Source organism: Rattus norvegicus, chromosome 3 (assembly GCF_021556685.1).
Source record: "Rattus norvegicus strain SHRSP/BbbUtx chromosome 3, alternate assembly SHRSP_T2T, whole genome shotgun sequence".
Taxonomy (NCBI): Eukaryota; Metazoa; Chordata; class Mammalia; order Rodentia; family Muridae; genus Rattus; species Rattus norvegicus.
The window spans coordinates 9,218,855-9,244,334 of NC_141536.1; the positions used below are offsets into that span (position 1 = coordinate 9,218,855).

General features: G+C 53.8%; 3 protein-coding genes and 1 long non-coding RNA gene across 15 annotated transcripts in view; 2 read left to right on the forward strand and 2 right to left on the reverse strand.

Annotated features, from left to right (window-relative positions):
• Positions 1–7,754, forward strand: part of Adamts13 (ADAM metallopeptidase with thrombospondin type 1 motif, 13) — a 38,439-nt gene extending 30,685 nt beyond the window's left edge. Inside the window, exons 22-29 of one of the 2 annotated variants that reach the window (XM_087655096.1) lie at positions 802–931; positions 1,011–1,190; positions 2,731–2,935; positions 3,671–3,983; positions 4,641–4,787; positions 5,085–5,261; positions 6,612–6,796; positions 7,341–7,754. In XM_087655096.1, the coding sequence (XP_087511222.1) occupies positions 802–931; positions 1,011–1,190; positions 2,731–2,935; positions 3,671–3,983; positions 4,641–4,787; positions 5,085–5,261; positions 6,612–6,796; positions 7,341–7,532 (1,529 nt within the window). In that variant the 3' untranslated portion in view covers positions 7,533–7,754. The remainder of the gene's footprint in view (positions 1–801; positions 932–1,010; positions 1,191–2,730; positions 2,936–3,670; positions 3,984–4,640; positions 4,788–5,084; positions 5,262–6,611; positions 6,797–7,340) is intronic. The other variant, XM_087655097.1, reaches the window with a different exon arrangement.
• On the forward strand, positions 5,173–21,451 carry Cacfd1 (calcium channel flower domain containing 1). 6 transcript variants are annotated; one of them, NM_001106561.1, is made up of 7 exons: positions 5,173–5,261; positions 6,612–6,796; positions 7,341–8,187; positions 11,126–11,198; positions 12,208–12,333; positions 15,060–15,167; positions 15,579–15,979. In NM_001106561.1, exons 3-7 carry the CDS (start codon positions 8,070–8,072, stop codon positions 15,667–15,669), a joined length of 516 nt encoding a protein of 171 aa, NP_001100031.1. In that variant the 5' UTR covers positions 5,173–5,261; positions 6,612–6,796; positions 7,341–8,069; the 3' UTR covers positions 15,670–15,979. The 6 variants fall into 6 exon arrangements, with proteins under 6 accessions (NP_001100031.1, XP_087507415.1, XP_087507411.1 ...); XM_087651285.1 differs by lacking the exons at positions 5,173–5,261; positions 6,612–6,796 and adding an exon at positions 20,484–21,451 and having other exon boundaries at positions 8,038–8,187; positions 15,579–15,670; XM_087651289.1 differs by lacking the exons at positions 5,173–5,261; positions 6,612–6,796 and having other exon boundaries at positions 7,968–8,183; positions 15,579–17,411.
• LOC102548484 (uncharacterized) lies at positions 5,759–7,965 on the reverse strand. 4 transcript variants are annotated; one of them, XR_015684208.1, is made up of 3 exons: positions 7,920–7,965; positions 6,972–7,251; positions 5,759–5,827 (listed from the first exon to the last, which is right to left on the reverse strand). It is a non-coding gene; the product is annotated as an uncharacterized LOC102548484 (long non-coding RNA). The 4 variants fall into 4 exon arrangements; XR_015684206.1 differs by having other exon boundaries at positions 5,759–5,956; XR_015684205.1 differs by having other exon boundaries at positions 5,759–6,005.
• Slc2a6 (solute carrier family 2 member 6) lies at positions 17,699–24,469 on the reverse strand. Of its 3 annotated transcripts, none has more exon segments than NM_001429162.1 (10): positions 17,699–18,366; positions 18,972–19,117; positions 19,352–19,531; positions 19,868–19,976; positions 20,524–20,592; positions 20,940–21,148; positions 21,787–21,886; positions 22,427–22,633; positions 23,648–23,810; positions 24,327–24,469. In NM_001429162.1, coding segments are annotated over 10 exon segments (1,428 nt in total). In that variant the 5' UTR covers positions 24,416–24,469; the 3' UTR covers positions 17,699–18,210.
• Positions 24,470–25,480: the final 1,011 nt, after the last annotated feature.

Consider the following 25,480-nt stretch of genomic DNA (forward strand, 5'->3'; position numbering starts at 1 on the left):
TGCTCATACACACACTCACACATGAATATGCACACACAATGCTTATCCACACACACACATGCTCAACACACCCATGTTCATTTACACAAACACACACACATACACACATGCACATGCTCATACACACATACATGAATATGCACACGCAATGCTTATCCACATACATACACATGCTTATATACACACACACGTTCATTCACACATGCACACACACATTCATACACATATGCACACACGTACACACACACACACATGCACACATTTACACTGTATTTTGATCCTCTGCTATCCTCTGTTATCTTTTTTTCTCCACAGCAGTGCATGTGCAGCAGAGGGCAGAAAAAGATACGAGACCTCTGGGCCTGTACTCCAGGCTGGTCTGAGCTGCCTGTTGTAAGCACTGAACATGGGTCCACTGAAAGAGCAGCATGAGCTCTTAGATACAGAATTAGCCCTGTCCACACGCACAGTTACTTTTATATTTTTCTTTGTTTGTGGCTACTGAATTTAAGAATGGCTTACAAGAGCCTGTGTAGAGGTCAATGCAATGTTACAGCATTTCCCGCCATGCTTCTCAATAAAACAGTGGCTTCCAACAGCAGGCACCTTTTATTAATTGCTGTAAATGACTGTGCTATGTAGATACCATTATATGGAAAACTGGATCAGAGAGGTAAAGTCACTTGTCCAAGTGCACACAGCTGGTAAGCCGCAGATGGACCTTGGCTTTAGAGCTGACAAGGAACAAATGCTGTAGTCCTTGCCAAGCTGGTGAAGCGCATCCCTGCTTCTTCCTGCCAGGTCTGAAGGAGCTGTATTTCCTGTGCATGGATTCTGTCCTCAAGATGCCTGTCCAGGAAGAGCTATGTGGCTTGGCCAGTAAGCCCCCAAGCCGGTGGGAGGTCTGCAGGGCTCGCCCATGTCCTGCTCGGTGAGTTGGGAGGCTTAGTACAGGGGAGGAATCTGACCCCAGGGTTGCTCCCCTTGAAACCTTGGCTTTCTCCCTGCAGGTGGGAGACTCAAGTCTTGGCACCGTGTCCGGTGACCTGTGGCGGGGGGCGAGTGCCGCTGGCCATTCATTGTGTGCAGCTGGACCACGGGCGCCCTGTGTCTGTACCTCACTCCAAGTGCTGGCCAGCACCTAGGCCAGGCTCCTTCGAGGACTGCAGCCCTGAGCCTTGTCCTGCTAGGTGCGTACCTTGCCTGGGAGATGGGCAGTCACGGATCTGAGTTAGATCTGCCATTGGCCCCAGATGATGGGAAGTGCACTTGTGGGTTCTGAGACGGTGACATCGTACACACATTTAAAAAATCTATTTAATGTTTATGAGACAGGGTCTCACTATGTGGTCCTGGCTGGCTTGGAACTCCACTTCTCTCTGCCTCAAAGATGTGCATCACCACATCTGTCTGTCTGTCTGCCTCTCTCTCTCTCTCTCTCTCTCTCTCTCTCTCTCTCTCTCTCTCTCTCCCTACCTATCTAACCCTGGGGCTCCCAGCTTCTCTTTACCTTTTATTTCAAACAGGATCTCACAAGATGCTCACTAGCTTCCCTCTGTAGCCTAGGTGAACTTAGTGTGGGTACCAAGTCTGCCAGGCGGTTAAAAAGGTTTATTTATTTATTTCTTGTATGAGTGCTCTCTCTGCACGTACACCCGCATGCCACAAGAGGGCATCGGATCCCATTACAGATGGTTGTGAGCCACCATGTGGCTGCTGGGATTTGAACTCAGGACCTCTGGAAAAGCAGTCAGTGCTCTTAACCACTGAGCCATCTCTCCAGCCCCACCTGTCAGTCTTTTTTTGTTTGTTTGTTTTAAATCAAGTTGTTTGACTTTTCCTTCTGTATATGTAATGATTTTAAATTTTGTAGCTTAGACTCTACTTGAGACCCACAGCATGTGTGTCTTGCCTTCTTTGTTTTTGCTAAAGTTCCCTATCTGTGCTTTTTATTTTTGCATGTTATGATTATAAATGGTTTAGGGTTTTTTCTTTTTTCTTTCTTTTTCTTTCTTTTTCTTTCTTTTTCTTTTTTTCTTTTCTTTTTTTTTTTTTGAGACAGTGCCTTGTAGCCCAGGCTAGCTCCAAACTCTCTATGTAACTAAAGATAGCCTTGAATTCTTGAACCTCAGGCCTTCACCTCTCAAGTTGTGGGATAGTAGGCATGTGCCCCCACACCCATCTAAATCGTTGTTTGTTTGTTTGTTCCATGGGAAGTGCGTGCACATGTGGGTTCTGGTTACCACTGAGGTGTTGTGTGGTCGCTCTGTAACCTGCGCTGATCTGTCCACAGTCTCTCTTCTTTGCAGGGAACTAGTCCCTCAGCCAGGCAGGATTCTGCCTCAAAGGGCACACAGTCAACTTCAGGTTAATGGTCACAATTAGGGCTATTTGATATGGCTCCTAGTGGGCAGAAGTTAACCACGCCCATCTGTCAGTGCACAGGACGCAGCTATGCAGGATCAGATGCCAGTGGTATAAGGTACAGGCCATACACACCTGAAGTGGTCTTGGTCTGGCTCATCCCGCTGCCTTGGTTCCCAAGGGTTCCAGAGTAGCAGTGGGCCAATCGACGACACAGACATGAAGAGCAATAGTGAAGCTCAATGCTGTTAGTGGAGACCCATGACCAGAGACCAGGCAGACCATTGTTGAAGAAGCTGAGGGTCCTTCAATAGTCCTACACACAGAAGCCCAAATAACTGTCCTTGGGGTCTTTTCTTCCTGCAGATGGAAAGTCCTGCCCCTTGGCCCGTGCTCAGCCAGCTGTGGCCTTGGCACTGCCACACAAATGGTGGCCTGCATGCAGCTTGACCAAGGCCATGACAATGAGGTGGATGAAACTTTCTGTAAGGCTCTGGTGCGGCCCCCCGCCAGTGTTCCCTGCCTCATTGCTGACTGTGCATACCGGTGGCACATCAGCACCTGGACAGAGGTAAGGCTAGACCTGGCCCTGGGACTTCTAGTTGAGGCTAAGGAAGGCAGCAGCAAGGGATCTTTGTGTATGGGGGTTCTAGGGTCCTTATTCACTATGGCCCCTGGAAGGAGGGGAGAGTCTGCTGTCCTGTACCCTTAGAGCCAGGGACACAGTGAGGCATGGAGACTCAGACAGCTGGGCTTCAAGAGGCATGGGGTCAACAGATACTGGAAACCCCGATACCAAAGAGGTCAGTGTCATCTTGTGACAAGCACCCAAGAAATCACTAGAGAGGCCAAGGTGGGTAGGGCTTGGTTCCCCTGGGAGGAGCTCACTCAAAGGTGTAGGCAGCACAGAAACAGGACAGGTAGGACACACTGCTCCCCTACCTCACCTCACCTCGGCCACAAGGACTCTGGACATAAGATGGAGATAGAGACAGCAGGAGGGCAGGGCACTCCATGCAGTGTCGAGTGAGCCATAGGCAGAGAAGGTCACCCTGGTCCCTTCTTTAAGGCTCTGAGAGGCAGAGAGGCTGAGACAGTGATGGCTGGACTCCGAGTCCAGAATCCCGGGTCTCATATACACGTGAGCCCCGACACAGGCGCCTCTTTAGCTCCAGTCTCCTCACCTGTAAAGCAGACACCTGCTGCTTCCCAGTGTGCGGCGCCTGTCACACCGCAGCGTCCTGTGGTCCCCCTGTCTTGCTCCTCTTTGCCAAGCTCACCATGCTCCTCCACTCTTTCCTGACAGTGCTCCGTCTCCTGTGGGGATGGCATCCAGCGCCGGCATGGCACCTGCCTCGGACCCCAGGCTCAAGTGCCTGTGCCAGCCAACTTCTGCCAGCACCTGCCCAAGCCAGTGACTGTGAGAGGCTGCTGGGCTGGACCCTGTGCAGGGCAGAAGATCTCCAGCTCGCTGCCTCACAAGGAAGCTACTCTTCCCAGCCAGACCCTGGCTGCGGTTACTGCTGCCTCTCTGCAATGGTCCCAGCCCCAAGCCCAGGCCCACAGCCTTTTCCCAGACTCCCAGTCTCTGGGGCTCCAGGAAACCCTGGAAGAGCCTGGTTAGGTTTCTTCCTGTTTCCTGTTGGGGATCTCACAGCATAAGCCCTCAGGCACTAGACCGTGCTCTGTTGGCCTCAGGGTCTCCTTCCCAGTGGCAAAGGGAAGCCACACTCTTTATGTATGTGTGTGTATGTTCATGTTTGTGTGTGCGTGTGTAGGCCAGAGGACAACCTTGGGTGTCATTTCTCAGACGTTGACTATCTTGTTTTAGACAGGGTCTTTCACTGGCTTGGAGCAAGTAGGTTAGGCTGGCTGGTTGAGCCCAGGGATCCACCTGTCTCTGCCTCCTCAGTGCTGGGACGACAAATGTGAACATCCAGACCTGCCCTTTAAACTGTAGGTTCTGGGGACTGAACTCAGGTCCCCCATGCTTACAACAAAGCACTTTACTGACTGAGCCATCTCTCCAGCTCAGAAATCATACGTTTACTCCTGTCCCCGTCAAATAACCTGAAGGTTGTAGGGTCAGGAGCTCAGGTCCATGCTGTCTGAAGCCCACACACCACACCACCTTCCTTTCCCTGAAGCACAAAGAAGTGGCCTAGTGCTTGGATGGTGACTACTGTTGTGACACATAGCCCCCTTCTCAGCCCCTGCCAGCTCCAGGTTCCAGCCCTGCTCTGTTCTGGTCACCTCACTCCTTTCCTCTCCGGTAGGAGCCTGTGGAAGGCAATACCTGGAGCCCACAGGAACCATTGACATGCGAGGTCAAGGACAGCTAGACTGTGTGGTAGCCATCGGGAGACCTCTAGGTGAAGTGGTGACCCTCCAAATCCTCGAGAGCTCCCTCAAGTGCAGAGCAGGTACATCCAGAGGAGCGGGCTTGGGCTCTGGCAGCACAACCCCAGTGTGTCCCGTTCCTGTCAGGATGCCCCTGCTATGCTCCTACTCTCCATTTTTAAAAGCTGTTTAATGGCTGGAGTGTGGGGGATCTCCATTTATAAGATTGAAAACTGGGGGGCATGAGAGCTCTGGTGACATGGCCCGTACTTTGTCACGTTAGCCAGTGACGGGGAGAGTGGTCATCAGAGCTCAGCCCTGAGCAGCTGCCGCCAGCGTGGAGTGGGGGCTCTGGTTCTTCAATGCCCCGCCCTTTCTAGGGGAGCTGCTGCTGCTCTGGGGTAAGTTCACATGGCGGAAGATGTGCTGGAAGATGTCTGGCAGGACTTTCAGCACAAAAGCCAACACGGTGGTGGTGAGGCAGCATCGTGTGCTGCCGGGAGGTGGAGTGCTGCTACTGTACCGGAGCCAACCTGCCCCAGGGACCTTCTACAAAGGTATGCCAGGCGCCTGGGCCTTCCTTCCTTCCTTCTCACTGGGTGGGTATGTCTGTATTGCTGTGGACAGGGCATTTTCAACAGGGCCACGGGCAGGGCAGGAGAGAGCTGGCCACAACGGGAACTGGGAGCGGGCAACATCTTCCACGTGGTCAGGATAGAGTTCCTCTGTGGCCATGAACCAGATGGGAGGATGTAGATATGGTCCCTGTCCTTGCCCCATCCCTCAGGCCACTCACTGCCTCATTCCCTTGACCCTGGTCCTCAGTTCTTCCAAGGTTCCCTCAGGCCTGTGAGCCCCTTCTCCTCAGCTGCTTCCTGTGACTTGTATGTGTATGCTAGCACCCATAAGGAAGATGTCTGGACTATATATACTCCTCCAGGGGGCGTCTCATGGATTCCCGCTTTACCCAGAACCCAGACAGTATCCCCTAAGAGCCCCCCTGATCACCTCAGTGTTTTGATGTAAAAGTGCAAGATGATCGAAGATATCTTACCTTGCCAATTCCAGACACTTTTGCATGGCCCAGACCTCACGTGAAGGCGACAGAACAGGGGTGTTGCCTCTGCAAAGGTTTCATGTTACCACCCTTCCTCTTCGGCCACTGCCAGCCATAAGCTGTGCTGGTGGCAAGGTCCCACTGGAGCCCACTGGCTTCCTCCTCATTGCTTCTCAGTTCTCACATGCTGACAGTCTGCCGCAAGAGAGCCTTAGGTGCAGTGGGGTTCCCAGTGATGAGAGCACTGGACAGAGTAATCCAACTTAACTTCTCTACCAATTAGCATTTTAAGTACTGTGTAGCCCAGTTTATTGAATCCCCTTTTAAAAGCCCCTGCCCAAAAGCATCCTCTGTTCCCTTCTCCCCACGGAGGGCACCAAAGCCTTTCAGTTCCTTTAAGAGTTATCTTACTTATTACGATGTACGTGTGTGGGCACGCACACGGCATGATGTGGGTGTGGAGGACAGAGGGCAGCCCCACGGAGTCAATTTTCTCCTTTTATCTTTACATGGGTTCTTGGGATTGAACTCAGGTCATCAGGCGTGTGTGGCAAGAACCAAAAGCTTCTACACACCCGTCAGCCACCCGTTCCTTGTGCCTGTGTTTGTGGGGGCAGGGGAGGGATGTTAGAGGTTCTTTCCTGCCATGTGGGTCCTAGGAATCAGACTTAAGTCGTCGGGTTTGTACAAAACACTTCTGCTGAGCCAGCCCTGCCTGCAGCTAATCTATTAGAAGTGGTCAGAGTAAAGGCCCAGCAGCAGGGAGGGGAGAGTCGGTCAGGGACAGCCCTGATGTGAGTAGTCTCCCTGAGGTGGCCCACACCCAGTCCACCCTTGTTTTTGCCTGCAGAATGTGACAGGCAGCTCTTTGGACCTCGGGGTGAAATCACGAGTCCCTCACTGAGCCCAGACGGGAGGAAGGCAGGAACCTGCAGGGTCTTTGTCAGTGTGGCCCCACAGGCCCGAATTGCCATCCGTGCCCTGGCCAGTGACATGGGCACTGCTTCTGAGGGGACCAGTGCCAACTATGTCTCGGTGAGGCTACCAGAATGGGGACAAAAACGGGGTAATTTTTTTATATGATTCTGAAGAGCTGTCTCTAGGAAGGAGGATGGGAGTGCTGGGTTTAGGGAACGTGTTTAGCTTATTTTTTTCATCCAAAACTTCAAGATTATTTGAAGGAATGGGAAGGAGGGTTTCCTCCACTCACCAACAAGTGCTCCTGGCACTACTGCAAGAAGGAAGAGAGAAGGCCTTGTCTGGCAGTAGACGCATCATGTTCATGCCTGGTGTTTTTGTATTGTTTGTTTCATTTTGTTTTCAGAAGAGCATAGGTAGGGTTGAGATTTTGTATGCTCCATCAGACCACCTCAGACTTAGTCTTGAGCAGAATCCCCGCTCTTTCACCTGGCTGTGTGTTCTGGGTTAGGAGCCCAAAATCTCTGAGCTTCAGTTTCCTGGGTAGAACAGAGTGTCCCATGTGCGGGTTCCTGTGAGGAAACAAACATGTTTCTGAGTAGCCAGGAATTTATAAATAATGATCACTCACGGCCTGTCCTGGCTACCTGCTTCTCCACAGATCAGGGATATCCACGGTCTGAAGACTACAACATTTTGGGGGCAGCAGGTGCTCTACTGGGAGTCCGAAGGCAGTGAGGCTGAACTGGAGTTTAGCCATGGCTTCCTGGAGGCGCATGCCAGTTTCCAGGGCCAGTATTGGACCATCCCACCGAGGACACCGGAACAGGTCAACAGCGTGGCTCTGTCCTAGATTTCTCTCCAACGGCCAGCTGGAAAGAGAGGCAGCCCTACTCCGGAAAGGGTGACCATCCCCGGACTATGCAACTCTAGCCTCTTGAGAGGTTCAAATGCCTGCCAGCCGAAGGGAACCGCTTTTAGTGACCTTTTCCAGGTGCAGAAGGGCGGGGACTGGGAGTTGGAGATCAGAAAAGCAATCCCAGTCCTCAGGGCTAATAAAGGATACAGGAAACCAGACTGGAGTTTTCCTCCCATAACTTGCTGCCCACAGCAAGCCTGGCTTGAAAGCTTATTTTACTGAAAGGCGTGGTTCCCTGGAGGTCTGAACAGACCCTTTGCCACTTCTAGATGACCTCTTCCAATCTTGGGAAGAGAAAAGACCAGTCCAGACCCAGCGTACCTGTAAACACGCCCCTTCTCCGCCATTTCTCCCCGCCCCCGGCTATGGCCTGCGGGTCCGCCCCTATGCTAATCACCGCCTCTCCCACAAGGCCGCGCGCGGGTGGACACGTCCCTTTGTGCGCGCCCGGTGCTGCGCGCAGCGTTCAGCATGAGCGGCTCGGTCGCCGCCGGAGCGGCCGCCGGCCCAGTCCCGCCGGCGCAAGAGGAGGGCATGACATGGTGGTACCGGTGGCTGTGCCGCCTGGCGGGAGTGCTAGGGGCAGTGTGTGAGTATCGCGTCCGGGGAGCGGGCGTCCCCGGGGTTGCCATGGCTCCCGACCTCAGGCCTGCAGTCCGCCGCCTCGAAGGCTACAGCCAAGCTGTTCTGGCCTTGGCCAGAGGTGATGTGACTCACGGAGAATGCGCGTCTGCCCCTTCCCGGTCCCACCTCGGCCTGGTGATGCTCACCTGGGCTGCGGTGGGACTGACAAATTCCCAGCCTTTGAACAAAACTTGTTCATAAATGGGGGGCTGGGAAGTTTGCTTGAGGGTCAGATGGTGCCAGGAGGAGGGTGGCCCCTCAGGGTGGCTGGGCAGTGGGCAGAGAGGCAGCTTCTCCTCGGGTTCTTACTGTCTACACTCTCCTAATGCTTCTCGCCAGCCCGGTATCCTCCACACCAGCAAGCTTTCTCTGCTCAAGCTCCAAAAGAATAAACGAGGAAGGCAGGTCCGCCTCTTAAGTACAGCTGTGTTGCTGGCCTTCCAAACAAAACCTTTGAACCTAATGTGTTTGCTAAATCCTATGTATCCCTTTCATTGTAAATTCCTAGAAGTCCGGGTGAGTGCTGGTCTCAGGAAAGGAAGGTCCAGGACGCCACTGCCTATCTGGTACCGGAGCAGGGACTGTGTGGGTAGGGGCAGACCCATCTATTGTCCTGGAGTATCTTGGAGCCCCTTCTGTCCAGATGATCTTGCTGGTCAGATGGATAGGGTAGGGTTAGGTATGGGCTGCCCTGACAGGGCAGCTCCAGAGGGAGTCTGCCAAGGTTGATCAAACCCTCTCCAGTGCAGTTAGCTATTTCAGTGTGGTGTTAAGGGGTGCAGAAACAAGGAAGATCCTGACCGTGACCTGTAGGCGGCTACCCTCCCTCCATCTCGATGATTCACTGACCCTGGTGACTTCTAGATTAGATTGACTTTGGAAATCCCACCCAGTCCTGTGCTTCCTAACATGGGTGTCTGTGCTACTCCAGAAGGCCTCCCAACCCTCCCACTGGGACAAGCCATTGGTGAAACCTTAGGGGAGACCTGTGGCAATAACTTCAGTTTTCTCCTGAACCTGCAGATGGGGATGGGCGTGCATCAAGGTTTTGAACACTGGCATATCACAGGAAGGAAGGAAAATGTGTATTTTCTTTAAAAACTCAATAGGGGTTTGACAGGAGCTGTGGCCTATCCTCTCTTGGAATGAAAGCTATTCTAAGGGGTTTGCTTACTTATTGGAGGGATTTATTCTGGTCCCAAAGGCCTCTGTACACAGCAACTCTGAGGAGGAAAGAGTTGTATAGTGACATCTCCCTTTCGTGGAAGACACGAGCATTAGTTCCCCAAGTGGATAGATGGATTGAGTCCTTGGTTGTCAAAGGACTCCTGTTCGTCCCGGTTGTGACCTGGTCTTCCCAAAGCTGGCTCTGCTGAACAGCACAGTGGAGCAGCGCTGCAGGTGGGATGCTGATGACAGGGCTGCAGGCCCCTCGGGTGAGACCCAGCCTAGATCCACACAGGCAGAAGGTGGACAGCCCCTCACTTCTGTGGCCCTGGGAGCTTTGCTGCTGTCACGCTGTCACACGTGGATGAGTGCTGCTTTGAGTTCTTTACTAGAGAAGACTTTGTGACAGAAGTTGTGCCACTCAGAAGAGTAGGTCCTTGGGTCCATTCTCCTGCATCAGCTTCCATTTGCATAGTGTAACATGGGAATATGGAAAATGGTGGAATTCCAGGCCCAGTGGAGGGATCAGGTGACTTAGGCCTGCTGCAAGTTTAATAAGTTGGTGCTAATTGCAGCCTCAGAGGGCCAGCACTCTGCCCTCCCTTAGCTTGCCTCCTGCCAGGCTGGGCAGCTCCCAGGAGTGTCCTCAGAGGCTCGCAGAGTTCCTGGTGAGGGACTTCCTGGTGAAGCCTGGGTGGCTGCGGCAGACTGTAACCCCGAGGTACAGTCAGAGGGGAGGAGCCTCACTGGAGTCCCACCCTGGAGAGCAGTCACATTCTGGAGAGGAGCACACATCCCGTCCCCTCGCGGTGTCTTGCTGTTCTTGTGGTATTGGGACATAGCCTCCCTATGTGTAGGAGAGAAAAATGAGCTTAGAAAACTCACATACTCAGGGTCACATGGCTGATGTTTTCGATGTGGGATTGTCATTTGGATCTTACCTGGTGTACCGTGAGAGGCATCCCTGTCCTGACCCAAGTTCAGGGTGTGGCCAGACAGTGTGACATGCTCGCAATCCCAGTCCCCAGGAGGCCGAGGGAGCAAGACAGTGTTTGAGGTCAGCTTGAGCTATAGAGCAGGAGGACTCTGTCTCAAAGGAAAACAAAACAAAACACCCTTACTAAGAAGGCATAAAAAACAGAATAACCCCAAATAAATCTGAGTGTCGTTTTCCAAGTCAGAACACTACCTAGTAGATGCCGGTAGGCAGCCTTGCTAAGGCTCTCAGTGAAGTCGGGACAGGCCTGACTTTGTTTTTTTTAAGATTTATTTATTTTATATATGTGAACACACTGTCTTCAGACACACCAGAAGAGGGCATCGGAACCCGTCATAGTGGTTGTGACCCACATAAGTGGCTCCTGGAAATTGAACTCAGGCCTCTGGAAGAACAGTCAGTGCTCCTAACCTCTGACCCATCTCTCCGGCCTTCCCCCAGCCCCCAGGCCTGACTCCTTGAGAGGGTTTGATAATGACCTGGAACTAAGGGCTGGCCCATTGGAGCTTAGGTTTGAGAAGGGTGTGGCCTTTATATCCCCAGGTACAAGAATAGCTAGACTTGAGCTTCGGATGTAGATTTAGTACTCTCCACTGTTTGGGTGATGGTGGTTGCTGAGGGAAGCCCTAAGGCTGAGCATCTAAAGGGAGCCCCGTGTGTTCTCAGTGTCTGCCCCGACATCCTTCTGCGAGCTCTGCCGTGCTCTGCTAACTCCTGCCCATTGTCTTTTGTTTTGAAGCCTGTGCCATCTCTGGACTCTTCAACTGCGTCACGATCCACCCTCTGAACATCGCAGCTGGGGTGTGGATGATGTGAGTAGCTGCGGATGTCCTGCTTCGGTGGGGTTCGAGGCATGTGGTGCAGGTCTCATCCCGCTTCCCGCTCCAAGGTTTCCTGAGAGCTGCTTGAGCCTTTATTGGGGACAAGGACACCAAACACAGTCGCAGCGTCTACTCAGCCAGACACTGTAGACTCCTGGTCTACTACAATGGGCCCTTCTCTGTGAGAGTTCAGGGCCATGGTGTGTAAGGTCAGAATTGAGGGTTTATGACAGAGAGGAGGGTAGGCAGCTGTGAGGCCATTAGCAGGGCTAGAGGTAGGAGGCAGGTACAGGTGGAACTGGTGGCTATAGCATCCCCAGGGAGCCCCTTTTCACCCTCCTCCTGGGCAGCTAGGTCGCAGGGAAAGGGGTGACAGAGTGAGGGCTGTTCAGATGCATGGGGGGCACTGCACAGTAGCATTTGCTAGTGCTCACCTGTGGGAGCAAAGGCCGTTAGCACCAGCAGCTTACGTGCTTCCAGCAACTGGGCGGGGCTAAAGGCTCCCAGCATGAGCATCCCACTACCCTGCCTCTCTGTCTCCCCGACCCACATGCTCCCAGCTCAGGCCATGGGTAGTCCTCAGTGGCTCAGTGGCCCAGCCAGCCCTTGCATTTCTGCTGGGGGCAGCCTGCCCTTGATGTCAGTGTTAGTGACTATGGAGACAGTACTAACAACGGGAGGTGTGGCTAAGTTCTGTGGGCTAACGTGCTGCTGGCTCAAGATTATGGAGGCAATCTTAGTTCTTCATTTCACTTTTGGATCAATAACGAGATCAGGCTCTTCCACCGGGATGCTTGGGTGGTTAGGATGCTGGGGCAGCCGTGGGGCAGGGCGGGTTGGGTTGTGGAACTGCTTGGCGGAAACTGGTACCCTGTAGTATCTGGGTGTTTATGGAGTTCAGGGCCTCTGAGATGGCAGTGTTCCTTGAGCCACTGGCATGAGAGCTATTGCAGCTCCTGGTTGTAAACTATCATTGTCCTTTCTACCTTCGCCCCTGCAGCATGAACGCCTTTATCCTGTTGCTGTGTGAGGCCCCCTTCTGCTGCCAGTTTGTGGAGTTTGCAAACACAGTAGCTGAGAAGGTTGACCGGCTGCGCTCCTGGCAGAAGGCCGTCTTCTACTGCGGGTGAGGGGCTGTTGGGCGGGGCCTATGGCCTGGTTCCCAAACTCCTGCTGATTAAAACAGGTGTTGGTGAGGTAGATGGGGCAGGAGCAGCTAGAGACGCCCTTTCTTCTGCAGAAGCTTTTATTTGATAGCCGTGGACACAGCCACTGGCCCATCCAATAACAGGTACTAACGAATGGGACCCAGTATCTGCCTTTGGGAGCTCAGATGGCAGCTGTGGCCACACAAGTGTTCTAAGATCTCTCGTGGGAGAGCAGGGGAGCAGCTGGGGTCGGTGTATAGGCAGTGCGAAGCCTTGGGAGGAGTGTGGCCAACCAGAGGTCCAGATGTGAGCCTGCAGAGCAGTGAGCACTGTTTCCCTCTAAGTACACACCTCTCCTTCTGGTTCTGACAAGTGCAGCGTGCCAGACGGCAGCTCTTCCAAGATAAATTCAGTACCTCTAAAGAAGGGCTTTTCCATGAGAACCCAGCTAGGCAGCAACATTCATAATTACCGTGTTGTCTTTAAGATCAGGTTAGCCTCTGGATTGGTGGAGGCTCAGGGGCTTCTGCAGTGAAGAACTCAGAATGAGTGTGTGCTTGCTGGCAGTTTTCTGATGTGTCTAGATCTCAGGGGATCATAGGGTCACAAAATTCTAATCAGTGTAGCATGGTGTGTGTGTGTACCCACACGTGCGTGCACACATGCATGTGTACATGCATGCATACATACATGTATGTGTACATGTGTGTGGAAAATACTAATGTGGACATCAGGTATTTTCCTCAGTCACTTTCTACTTGATTTTAAAGACAGGGTCTCTCACTGAACCAGAGCACACATATTTGACTTCTGAGCCAGTGAGCTCTAGGAATCCACCTGATTCCACCTCACCAGCCCCAACGTACCTGGGTCTGAATGGGGATCCAAACAGGCCCTGGTGCACGTGCAGCAGGCACTTTGCCAGCTAAGCCATCCCCCACCCCTTCCTTGTCTTTTCTTTTCCCTCTGTATTAGAGATGGTCTTGTTCTGGAGACCTAGCTGGCCTTGAACGCACAGAGATCCATCTGTCTCTGCCTCCTGAGTGCTGGGATTAAAGGCGTGCGCCACCACGCCTGGCTGTCTTTGGGTTTTTAAGATGTGTTGTCATGATGCTGACAATAATGTATGTTTACCAAAAGTCATTTGTAAAGTAAAAAATGGCTGCTCCAGACCTCGCTGCCTATCCATCTATCGGCATGTGTCCTGCAGTCTGTGCAGACACTTTTGAAGCTCATCTTTGACATGCTTATAACTGTTATACCTACGTTTGTACCTGCGCTTTTGACTTACCGCGGTATCAACATTTTCAGCACGGTCACAGAAATGATGACATTCCTTTTCCTGTTAAGTGCATTGTTCAGCTGGACATTCTGGCTTTGTCTTAATTTGTCAGCTGGTGTCACTCAAGTCTGGGGAACATCCGTTGGCCAAGCCACTCCTTAGGAGATGTTTCCAGGTGTGGAATCACCAGACTAAAGATTACGATCGTTCAAAAGACCTTAACATCCGTGACTCAGCTGCTTTCCTGAGAGGCCATCTGGGCATCCCTCCCCTCCCCACGCAGTGCCCAGTGCCACCTTCATATGTCTGAGAAGTACGATTCCCTCCTATGTAGCTTCTGGCCCACTCCCTGGAGAGCTTTAATGTACGAGGAGAGCTTTAATGTACGACTTTGCAGTTTTCAGTATTAAAGACCTCGCATTCCTTTGTTTCGTTTTCCACTCCGATTTTCCAGCCGGTCACTTGCCTTTAATGTTAACGGTTTTCCTCCTGTGGTCTTTTGCCCCGTGATTTCTATTATTTTGTTATAGGGGATCCTCAACTTGGTTTCCCTTTTGATAAACAAATATCATGTGGAAAACAGGGTAGCACACTTCCCCTACCAAACACGGCTGTTGCTAAACTTCACCATGCTTGAAGCTTTGATGTGGGCTATGGTGACCTGGTATGACATCTTATAAGGTGACCCATAAAGCTTGGGTGGCAGAATTCTAGTCAGTGTCTGCTGAGGACCACAATCACAACCATCCAAGTCAAGGACCCCCTGCGCTTGGAAGCATTCTGCTACACAGGCATCTACACTTGAAATCCAAGGAGTGCAGTTGGCTCTGAGTGTCATCCTCCTGCCCAGTGAGCCTCCTCTCCAGAAATGACTGGACTGAGGGCTGAACTGCAAGCTCCATCATCTTCCTGGGTCAGCATTTCCACAATTCACCTCATGTTGGAAAAATACCATCCCTCAGGATTGAGCTGCAGAGGTCCTTAGCGCTGAATGGAGCCACCACTAGGTGGCGCCAGGCTGCTACTGAAGCCCCTCAGTTGCGTTGGGACCAGTGTTCCTTGGGGTATGGGGGTGGGGGGTTGTGGAGGCACAGCTGGCCCAGGGTTGCTGTACTGATGAGTGTGTTCGTTCAGTGCTCGGGATATGGGTGTAGGGTAACTGGCCATCAGCCCTCACCCTGATGGCAGGATCTCAGGCTTGACCCAGTGGAGTGGAGCTTTGACAAGCTAACTTGGTCACAGGGCTGTACAGCTGGACCATACCCCAGACCCTCTGGGCCCAGCCTCTCTGTTTTAATGGTCATTTACCCAGCTCTTTGCTATTTAACCCTGTGTGGGTTACAGATCTTGCCGCAAGACCTGATACGGTTTTGGACTGTCCCCAGAAAAGGTGGGATTTTAGGGATGTCTGTTTTCTCCTAGGATGGCCATCGTCCCCATCGTCATGAGCCTGACCCTGACTACACTGCTGGGCAACGCCATCGCCTTCGCCACGGGGGTGCTGTACGGACTGTCTGCCCTGGGCAAAAAGTGCGTCTACAGCCCAGTCCCGGGGTGGGGCCTCCTCTGCTGCCCCTGCTCTCCCACCTGAAGAGGGAAAGGTCTGAGTGGGACCCTTTGTCTAGTTGTTATGCAGTGGCCACAAGTGAGTTCTCTGTGCTCAGGAACAGAGGCAAGAAATGAGGGACAGCCTCAGTGGTCCCTCTTGACTGGCTTGCACATAGGTATGCAGCAGACATTGCAGCCGACTGCCACCTCTTCCCTTCGGCTCCGTCAGTGCCAGGCAACACGCGCCCCTCAGAGTAGCAAACCTCTGCCTCCCCTTTGACAGTGGCCCCTGGGGAGCACAGTCCTGGGGGAATCTGGTTATGTCTGGGATGCAGCCTGGGGGTTGGAGGTGGGAGGGCGAGGCCTACAGAACACCTGCTTCTCTCTCTGCAGGGGAGATGCCATTTCTTATGCTCGGATCCAGCAGCAGAGGCAGCAGGCGGATGAGGAGAAGCTGGCTGAGACATTCGAGGGGGAACTGTGAGGTGAGGCAGGGCGCCTGTCCTCATTGCCTACTGCCACTGGGCTCTGTGAACTTGTAGAAGGCTGAGTGTCAGCTCTGCTGAACATCCTGGGACAGGAGTACCTGCAAGTCTCCATGCCTCCAGTCTGCCTGTGCCTACCCTGTTCTGCGGACCTCCTGAGCCTGGAGCTCCTGCCCCACTAGTACTGAAGGCCTGGGCTGCGGGATATGGATGGGGTGAACTCACTCCTGTCAGCCTGTGGCACAGATGCTGTGCTGGTGACCCTTCCCAGGCCTAAGAGCAGTGTCCCCTGAACACATCAGTCCTCACGAGAGGCTTCACCCAGGCTTCAGCCACTTCAGGTTTCATCCTTTTTAGGTCTAAGGGTGCAGGTAGTTAGGGCTTTAATTCTGCTCCATGAACCCATCCTTGGAGCAGAGGAAGAGTACAGCAGTGTCTTGTGGCCAGCTCCTGCCACCAGGAGCAGGAGAGATGGCTGGTCATTTGAGAATCCACAGCACTCCCAGGATGCAGCTTCCTGGCCAGAAGAGCATCCTTGGCAGTGGCCAGAGGGCTGGTGGAAGTTCCCTAGTGCTCAGTGCTAGGAAGTGTATGTGCGTGTCTGTCTACGGAGTGATGTGTGGGCATGTGTACTGCTGCTAGCCTGCACTGAGAACCTCCTCGTCGGGGATGGCAGATTCCTTAGTGGGCTTAACCTCAGGTATTCTTCCCAACCTGCCCCTGGCAGCCTGTAGCCTTTGAAGAGCTGGGCAGAGACCAGATCAACCTCTCACACAGAGCTGGCCCCTTCTCAGGTACCAGACCACAGAGATAAGTCTGCATGGCTGGGGCAAGGAGAGCTGCTCTGCTGGAACACGGCTCCAGGGACATGCTCTGGCTTGTCCCCTAACCTTCCTCTTCACTGCTACCTTCCCACTGTCCTGTGACATTGGATTAGTGGCTGATTAGGTGGGTCCTTGGCCACACTTGGTCGCCTGGCTGAAGAGGATGTGTAAGGTGCTGAGCCTGCCTTCCTCCTGCACTAGGCCTTGTCCATGGTACCCCATCCTGGAGTTGTCAAGTTTCTAGGGGATCTCTAGCTCATCAGTGCCTGAGGCCAGGAGGAGTGGACATTCTATTTGGGATAGCAGCAGTTCTCCAGAGAACCTGGCCAAGCTGGACCCTAGACTGGCAGAAATGTCCTAGTGTAGCTGGCTTAGGAGGACCTGTGCCTTCACGGTTCATCAGAGGCGATTTTCCTTGAGCCAGGGATGGGTTTCAAGTACTCTGTGTATGTGTCGGGGCCTGTGCTCACAGTAAGACCTGTCTACCTCCCAGGAGGAGAAAAGGCCCCACCTGCTCCTCTGGTTACTTGAATGGGCATGAGATGGGGCTAGTTCTGCCCAGGCCTCCCGCCTCTGGCAGTAGAAATCAAAGGCTACATGTAGAGTAAAATTGTACCTCACTGGGGAAATGCATTTTGTGCTGGACAGGCATTGGGTGAGGTATAAAGGTAGAAGCCCCCAAACATAGAGCAGTGTGGGCGGTCAGTCACTTATGTCCTGAGGTTCTTGGCAGGTCCATGGCACAGTGACTCTAGAGCCCACTGCTTTGCCTCTGAGCATGGGCACTGTCCAGCCCAGACTAGGCCCCATTCTTGTCTGTGTCTGGGTGTCTCCCTGTGGCTCCTTTTGCCACCCCCGGTTTGTTTGCCGACTGGATTACATTTTGGAGTAAAGCAAATCTGTAGTTGGTGTGCACAGTCTGCCTGCCACCTTCCATCCCCAGTGCCTGCAACTGCAGGGAGATCCTGTCCGTGCTAGCTGGGCCTCGCCTCTCCTGAGCCTGCTCACAGCGCCTCAGAGTAGCCTAGGCATAGAGGGCGTAGCCTAGGCACAGAGGGCAAACTGGCACTTAAGCCCGCAGTGGCTGCTGCCTTCTCTGCACTGTGGTAATGTCCTGGCAGTCCAGGCTGAGTTGGGGTGACCTGGCTGCTGGGGTAGGGAGCCTCTCCCTGGAACACATCCCACTCCCTTTCCTCCCAGAGGCTGTAGGCCCAGCTCCTTTATTTTGAAAAACAGTGAACAGTCTGTAGACTAGAGGTATCCAAGGTTGGACTGGGTCCAGTGCTCCCCAAGGTACCCAGACCCTTGAGGGTACAGGACCCTGTCCTCCCCCTGGCCAGTTGATCAGAAGGAAGTGACAATGTCCTTGTACAATGCCACATTGCCACCTCCATCCCTGTTTTCTGTCCTCAACATGGCCCTACATGGGAAGTGTTCCTTGTAGGAATGAGGAACTAGACCGGAGGTCCCAACAGCATTGTTCTTGGGTACAGCCTTTGCTCAGTCTGGGGCAGGGCTGCCTGCCCCCCTGCGGATCTCAGCTGAGGTATTACAGCACTGCGGGCTGCCTGCTGGGGCCCACCAGCCCACAGTTGGTGAACTGCCTGTCCGAGGTGGAAGTGTGCAGTGGCTGACGGCAGGGGTGCTGCTGCTCCCGGCTGCAGGTGTGCACAGGCCTGGCCCACATGGCCTGGCCCCTTACAGGCAAGCCCCTGACTAGGGCCTGAAGGACATCCTGCGAGTGTGGAAGAAGGCCTCGATCTGCTCCAGCGAGCGGCCCCTGGTCTCAGGCACACAGCAGCCTGTGAAGAGCAGGCTGAGCAGGCAGATGGCCGAGAAGAAGAAGAAAGGCACCTGGAGGCCGAAGGCATTCTGCAGTAGGGAGTCGGGGAAGGAGTTACTGAGCAGACATGGCCTCCACCAGAGTTTTATGGGCAGCCCATGAGGCCTTCATGTGACCACTGTCCTGCTCAGAAACCTCCCAGCCTCCCTCCTCTTCCTAAGCTGCCCCTCAGCCATCCTGCCTGGAGTTTCAGGCTGCCTGGTGGGCAGCATGTTGCATCAGCCTCCTCTTAACCTTGACCATTGAATGGGCAGGGCAGGTTCTGGCTTGTGCTGACCCATCTGGACTTCCCCGGGGAGAGTCTGGAGCTAGCTAGCATCCAGGTGTTTCCAGGGCTTGCTGGATTGTGGGGCTGGGAGCAAGGTATATTTAGGAGGGACCTCACACCATGCTCCTGTCAGGAAGCAGGGCTACACTGGAGAGGCCTAGCGTCCAGTAAGTCAACAGACCATGCAGCTGAGCAGGGTACCATGGGCAGAGCTGTATTCTGGAGCAGGGAGGTAACCTGACTCCAAACAGCCCCAGCCCTTGGCCAGCCTTAGCCCCTAAGAGGCCCATGCTCCTCTCCAGGGGCTGCTGAGGGGAGACTGCTAACAGAGAAACCTAGCTGGGAGTCCTGGGGCCAAGTACTCACCACTGCCAGCAGGAAGTACTTAGTGAGGACGAAGGCTGTGAGCCAGCTGACCAGCACGCAGAGCCCTGAGGCCACACCACGGGCACGCAGGGGCAGAACCTCAGACATGAGGAGCCAGGTGATGGGCCCCCAGCCCATGGCATAGCCTGGTCAGAAGAGAGGGGCAGTTGGGCTCAGGTTTCCCCCTTGCCTGCATCTCACGATCCTGCTGGGGCAGGGCTGCCTGTCCCCCTGCGGATCTCAGCTGAGGTATCGCATGATGTGACCGAGTTGCTAGAGGACCCTATTCTCCAACTCCCCAACTCCTTGGGCAACCCAGGACGGTAATAGAACCTTTGTGGTCCCCATCCCAGGTCTCCCCATCACTGTGGTGCTCCTACCCATAATGAAGAGCATGGTGGCCAGCAGGGGTATCAGGGTGAGATAGTTGAAGGCCGCGGCTGGGGGCTGCTCCGTGCCCCCAAGCGTCACGATCTCCACAGTGCTGTTGGGGGTCAGAGTCCTTGGCACAAGCTGGACATACAGCCCCAGCGTCAGGTTGGCGACAAACATAATGGATGCTGTGGACACATGGGTACCTCAGGACCAAATTCCCCCAAGCTTGAGGTCCTTCCTCTCCAAGCTCCACAGCACCTCTTGCTAGGTGGCAAGGCAGGCTTACAAAAGGGTCAGCCCTCCACCCTCAGCACAGAAGGGCAAGCTCAGGGCCTCATGCCACACCCTTGAGTTGGGTGGCTGGGCTCCTTTGCTCTTGGAGCACGAGCGGACCTGTGTGTAGCAGCTGCCGTTTGCTAGGTCCCGGACCGTATCTAGGGAGACTTGGCTACGGCCCAGAGATTGCCGTGGACACAGTGACTATAGGAGTAAGAGGCAGACATTACAGTGGAGACACTCACCTGACACATAGAGCAGGACTTTCCGGCCGGCCAGGTCCATGGTGACAGCGGCAATCAGCACAGACAGGAGCCTCACAGCACCAACTATAGCTGCATCCTGCTGGGAGGGCTGTGGGGCAGGGGACTGGGCTGAGAGACCTGGCCTGGTGTCCTACACCCTACCCTGACCCTAATGCACTAAGGACATTCAACCCTAAGTCCAGGGTCACTGCTCCCCCCTTTGGCTATGAGCTATCCTAGCTATCGATCCCTAGGTACTTTTTCTGTGCCCCAACCTTTATTTGGTTTCCCAGCAGGGGCTTATCTACTATGTCTACTACTGGCTGTAGTGGGCACAGACCCTGGTCGGACAGTAATGGTAGATCTGAGTCATTCTCATCTTCACACCTCACTGCTGGAAGAACCGAGCTCCTAGGGACCACACAGGCCCACTTGGGATCTGAGTCTGGGGCCAAGATCCCAAGACCTCCATATTCTAGCAAAGTGCCTTCTTTTGTTACTCTGTATATTTTAAAGCAGTAAGCTTCAATTAAGAAGAATGCAATTGAGGCAGGTCGTGAATGAGAGGCATCTAGGTCTCAGCCACCTAACTTCCTGCCTGCACTCTTCTCAACAGTCTAGGGACTCTGGGCAGTGCTGGCCGCCTGGGTTCTCACCAGCACCACGGACGTGCTGTCGAAGATGGTCTGTAGGTACACGAGGATGGGAGTGATGCCTGTCAGCTGCTGCAGAAAACGCATCAGCACTGTAATGAGAATAGGCCGGTACACACGGGGCTCCCAGGCCTCCGCCCACGACACTCGGCTACTCTGGAACACAAAGCGTCTGTTGAGGGCTATGCCAGGCTCTCCAGCCCTGGCCACCCTGTCTTGGCACCTGCGGGTCGAGGAGAGACCTCCTTCCCTTATCCAAGAGAGGCCCAACCACCAGAGGCTGCATGGGCTCTGCATGCTAGCAGGAACCTCTCCTTTGAGGAAAGGCAGCCAAAGCACAGAGAGGCCTGGTGGATGTCCAAGGCTACCCAGAGCTTCCTGGGTTGGGGCCCGACCAGGCGGTACCACACATGCTTCACCTGTCTCCGCACGTTGTCCTGGATCTGCTCAAACTCCCAGTGGACCTCAGAGTCCGCTCGCAGCCAGATCAGCGCCTGCAGTGCTTCCTCATCCCGGCTCTTAGACAGTAGGAAGCGAGGCGAGTTGGGCATGAAGCTAAGCAGCAGGATCATGACCAGAACAGGCCCCTCCCCGGCCACGGCAAGCCATCGCCAAGGCAGCAGAAGACCTGGTGAGAGAGGCTTCGGTGAGCAGATGGGCCCTCTGTTGCTCTCCCAGCCTAGCTTCCCGACTGCCCAAGTCCCTGTAGGAGGGGCAATGTGGGACTTTAAGAATTGCCTGGGGCTGGAGAGATGGCTCAGCGATTAAGAGCACCCGACTACTCTTCCAGAGGTCCTGAGTTCAATTCCCAGCAACCACATGGTGGCTCACAACCATCTGTAAAGAGATCCGATACCCTCTTCTGGTGTGTCTGAAGACAGCTACAGTGTACTTATATGTAATAAATGAATAAATCTTTAAAAAAAAAAAAGAATTGCCTGGACCCTGGTACTAAAGTGAGATCCTTACACGGTCTCAGTATAGTGGGAGAATAGTGGGAAGGCTGGACCTGGGTGTCTCACCCCCACCACCCAGGCAGGCAAACTCCTGTATGGGCTCCCCCCATGAACTAACAGGACACCCCTGTGCTGTGGGGAGGTGGTCCGTCCGAAGCTGCTGCAGAAGGATAGGCCTCAATGCTCAGAGACACGGTGCCTACTGGGGCTAGGAAACCAGGCGTCCTGTTTATCACTGCTGGGTTTCTTCAGGGAGAGTCCCATTCCCCCATCTCAGAACCTGAATGCTCAAGCACAGGATGGTACTTGCCAAGGGCATAGAGAGACAGGGATCCAAACACGGCCATGAGCTGCGGCGTGGCCCCCAGGGCCCCGCGAACACCCGGGGGTGCAATCTCAGACACGTACACCTGTAAGGTACAGGCCCCAACATGGGAGTTTAGTGAGAGGGACTTGGGAGCCTGGAGAAGCTGGTAGGGGTCTTGTTCTGACCAAAGCTCTGACCTTCCCTAGCAAAAGAAGTATGTAAAAGCACCCACTTTGGTGCTTTGGATGAGGGCAGGGACTCAAAAAAAGCCCAGGGTCTTCAGAGTTGGGGCTGAGCAGGTGTCTGTATTTACCCTACTGACTTCTTTTCCCTTTGGACTTGCCAGAGGATAGGTGTGTGTATGGAGGGCTGCATGAGGTAAGCAGTTGTGGTGGGGCTGGGCAGGAACTTCCCCTCACATCCCTTGTGCAATGCAAATTTTCTTCAGTTGAGCAATGCATCGAACTGAGGTTAAAACGCAAGAGTAGGAAGTTTTTGAGTGACAGTGATGTCAGCTGCTTTGATGGAGGGAGCTGAGATTCTCTGGGCAATCTTGGGGACCCCACACACTCTCATGGAACAAAGGCTCAGAGGCAGGGGTAGCCCAGAACAGCGCCAAGGCAGTGGGGACATCTGGTCTTACCGGGATGCAGGCAGCAGTGAGTCCCCCGGCAAAGCCTGTCAGCATCCTCCCCAGCAGAAGCATCCAGAGGCCACGGGCACCAGCCATGAGTGCATAGCCAATGGCCGAGGGGACAGCGGAAAACATGATGCTGAGCTTCCGGCCCAAGAGGTCATTGAGTAGCATAGCACTGAGGCCCCCAGCGGCGGCACCCAGGGTGAACACGGACTGCAGGGGTACAAGAAGACACAATGGCTTTAAGCGCTCTCACCCCTACCAGAGTCTAGAGAAAGTTCCTCCAGAGCTAGCCCAGAAGCCAGGCATTCATTGCTAGAGTCCCCCGTGGGCAGAGGTGTATGGCAGCCTGTGGACAACTGGATGTAAAGGTGCCATGGCTACTGTTCTCCTCTAGAGGGGCAATGGGGCCGCCTGTCAACAGTGGCTTTGTCTAGGAGTGTCCGATATTCTTTTGGGCCCAAGCAGGCTTCAAGAACATGATCATCCCCCTTCAGCCTCCCAAGTCTGGAGGTTAAAGTCGATCTCTGTGGCTCACACACTACCAAAGAGAGCCCTGTGACCCGAAGGCCTGGGACTTTTAAGATTTGGGAGTCCCTGGAGTTGCTGAGGAACAAAGAATTTGCCTGGAGTTTGCCACTCACAAGCAGAGGGACCAGGGCAAACAGCATGGCCTCTTAAGTCTCAGCTCCTTAGCTGTGTTATGAGGGGAACACAGTTGATCTCAGGGATGAAACTAATTCACCAAGTGCCTGGCATGCGCTCAGCGTAGGCTGTGTGTGCCCTGCACGTGCCCACCCCATTTTAAATGCTCAGGAGACCCTAAATCTTTCCAGCCTTGTTGTCAAGCCGCAGTTCTAACTCAGGGTCTACTGACGTTCTAATATCAAAGTCTTGGGCCCCTGGGTTCTTCTCTGTTCAGCCACACTCTGTTCTTGTCCATAGGGCACCTCGCGTCCCCGCTAGCACCTGCTGTGCCTGTCTCCAGGTACCCAGGAGGATGTCGGCTCTGCTGCAGCAGCCTGGCTGTCGTATGGGGTTGGGAAATGTCCCCTCAGCCCCTCCCCACATCTCTGCAGGATGTCACTTCCTCATGGGCCTTGGCATCACCACTAGCAGACAGGAGTGTGTGTTAGGGAGGGGTACCAGTACTCTAAGGGAGGTTCCAAGGCTGAGTAAGTCCATTCTCCCTCCACTCCCCCATCTGATTTAGAGAACAGGCCTCACCCCAAACCAGGATGCCTGGATTTTGTCCAGGCGTAGTGCTGGGTCAGAAGAGCGCTTCAGCGCAGGGATGACTGGAGATGTGTAGACCAGGGCATACCCAAAGCTGAAATTGCCCAGCACGGCAGCGAAGGTGGCCAGGAACACCCTTCTGTTTTGCAAGGCCCTGGTGGGAAATGGTGTGTAACCAAAGGACCAAGGTCAAGTCCTTTAAATGGATCCTGGTTTCCCAGATTGCTGCCTTCCCTGAGCCCATGGCCATTCAGCTCAGCAGACAGCCGGGAGAGGCCTGGGTCCAGGGCTGGTCAAATTGTAACTGAGCAGCTCTGTGAAATTCCCAGGCTGTCAACTGGGACTAGGGCCCCTTTTTCTTCAGAAAAAAATAAAACTGTGAGTTTTGCCTCCTGTTATGATGCTCAAAGCTTGTTCTGTGATCTTAGGCAAGACCCTTGTCCTCTCCCTATCTGTGACAGGTGGGGACCCCACCCAGTATTCCTTTGGAGGCTCTCTTCTCTTTGGTGGTCCAATTCTTTAAATAGATGGGACTTGGGAGCATGCGGTAAGAGTCAGATGACTCTTGGTGGCCACTCACCAGAAGTCAGTAGCGGGCCCGAGATAATGTGCCGTCTGCCTGGAGATAAGGCCATCCCACCCTCCTACCCCCACACCCTGAGACTCTCACCCGGCCCGTGCCTTCTCTTCAGGCGACGCGGGCGCCTCGGGGAAGGTGTCATAGTCCAGTCCCTCGGCTCTTAGCAGGGGCTCCTGCATGGCCAGCACAGATGGTCAGATACGGCTGGACTCCACCGCAGCGCTAAAGCATCCGCCCGAGCTCCTCGAGCGGCAGGCGAAGCTCCGCCCTACAGACCTGATTGGCTGCAGGTTGGTCCTGCGGAGCAGTGCTGTCCAATGAGACAGTCGCATGCCTCGGATGTAGGGTGGGGCGAGTCCATCGTTTGCGCCCTGAAGCCCTGGATTCTGCAGGGGAAATCCGCTCCTAGGGCAGGACCTGCGGCGGGCCCGCCCGACACCTGTCTCAGTGGCCTGTGCCAAGGCCGCTTAGCCCCATTTCGCCAGGCTAAGAGCGTGTCTGGGTCCGGCTTTACGGAGGAGAAACCCAGAGAGCCCGAAGCTTGCCAAGGTTACACAGCAGATTATTATTTTTTTAATTGTCTTGCTCGGCCCAATTCTGTGCCCTCTCCTGTCACATAAATGTCACTTCTACATCTGCCACCCCACTTCTTGCATAGTTGACCCTAGTGAATCATTACTTTGGGTGTGTGCAGTAAGAAGAGAGTCAATTAGGAGTGGAGACAATTAGGGGCAACTCCAGCAGGTGCCCTGGGCTGTCTCACCCCATAGCTGTGGACGGAACCCAAGGCTTCTCTTTGCTAGCAAGCAATCTATCTCTGAGCTACATTGCCTGGTTGTCCAAATAGCTTGCACTGTTCAAAATCATTCCAGTAATGGTATGAAAATGACAAAGTAAAGAAAAACCAAAACGGAAACTTCTCTGGAAGCCCATTCTAGAAGGTTGAAAAAAAAAAAAAAGCCACAGCCAAGATGCCTATCTGTGTCTTTGGACTTTTTCAGTCATAGGAGTGGACTCACTTCCTGTTCACATTTATAAACTGACCCTTTGTCATCAGGCTATTAAAACAGTAAAGGGCGTTGTAGAAGTCTCAGTTCCCCTTTACTACAGAGTGGGAACACTTCTATAGAGGACAGTAGAGACCAGAAAACTGCCCAAATCCCCCAGTCCACCCTACCTGGACTTCTTTCCTTCCTGTGTCTGCCTTGCCTGTCGTTACTTAGTGGGGAGGTGAACTTTCTATG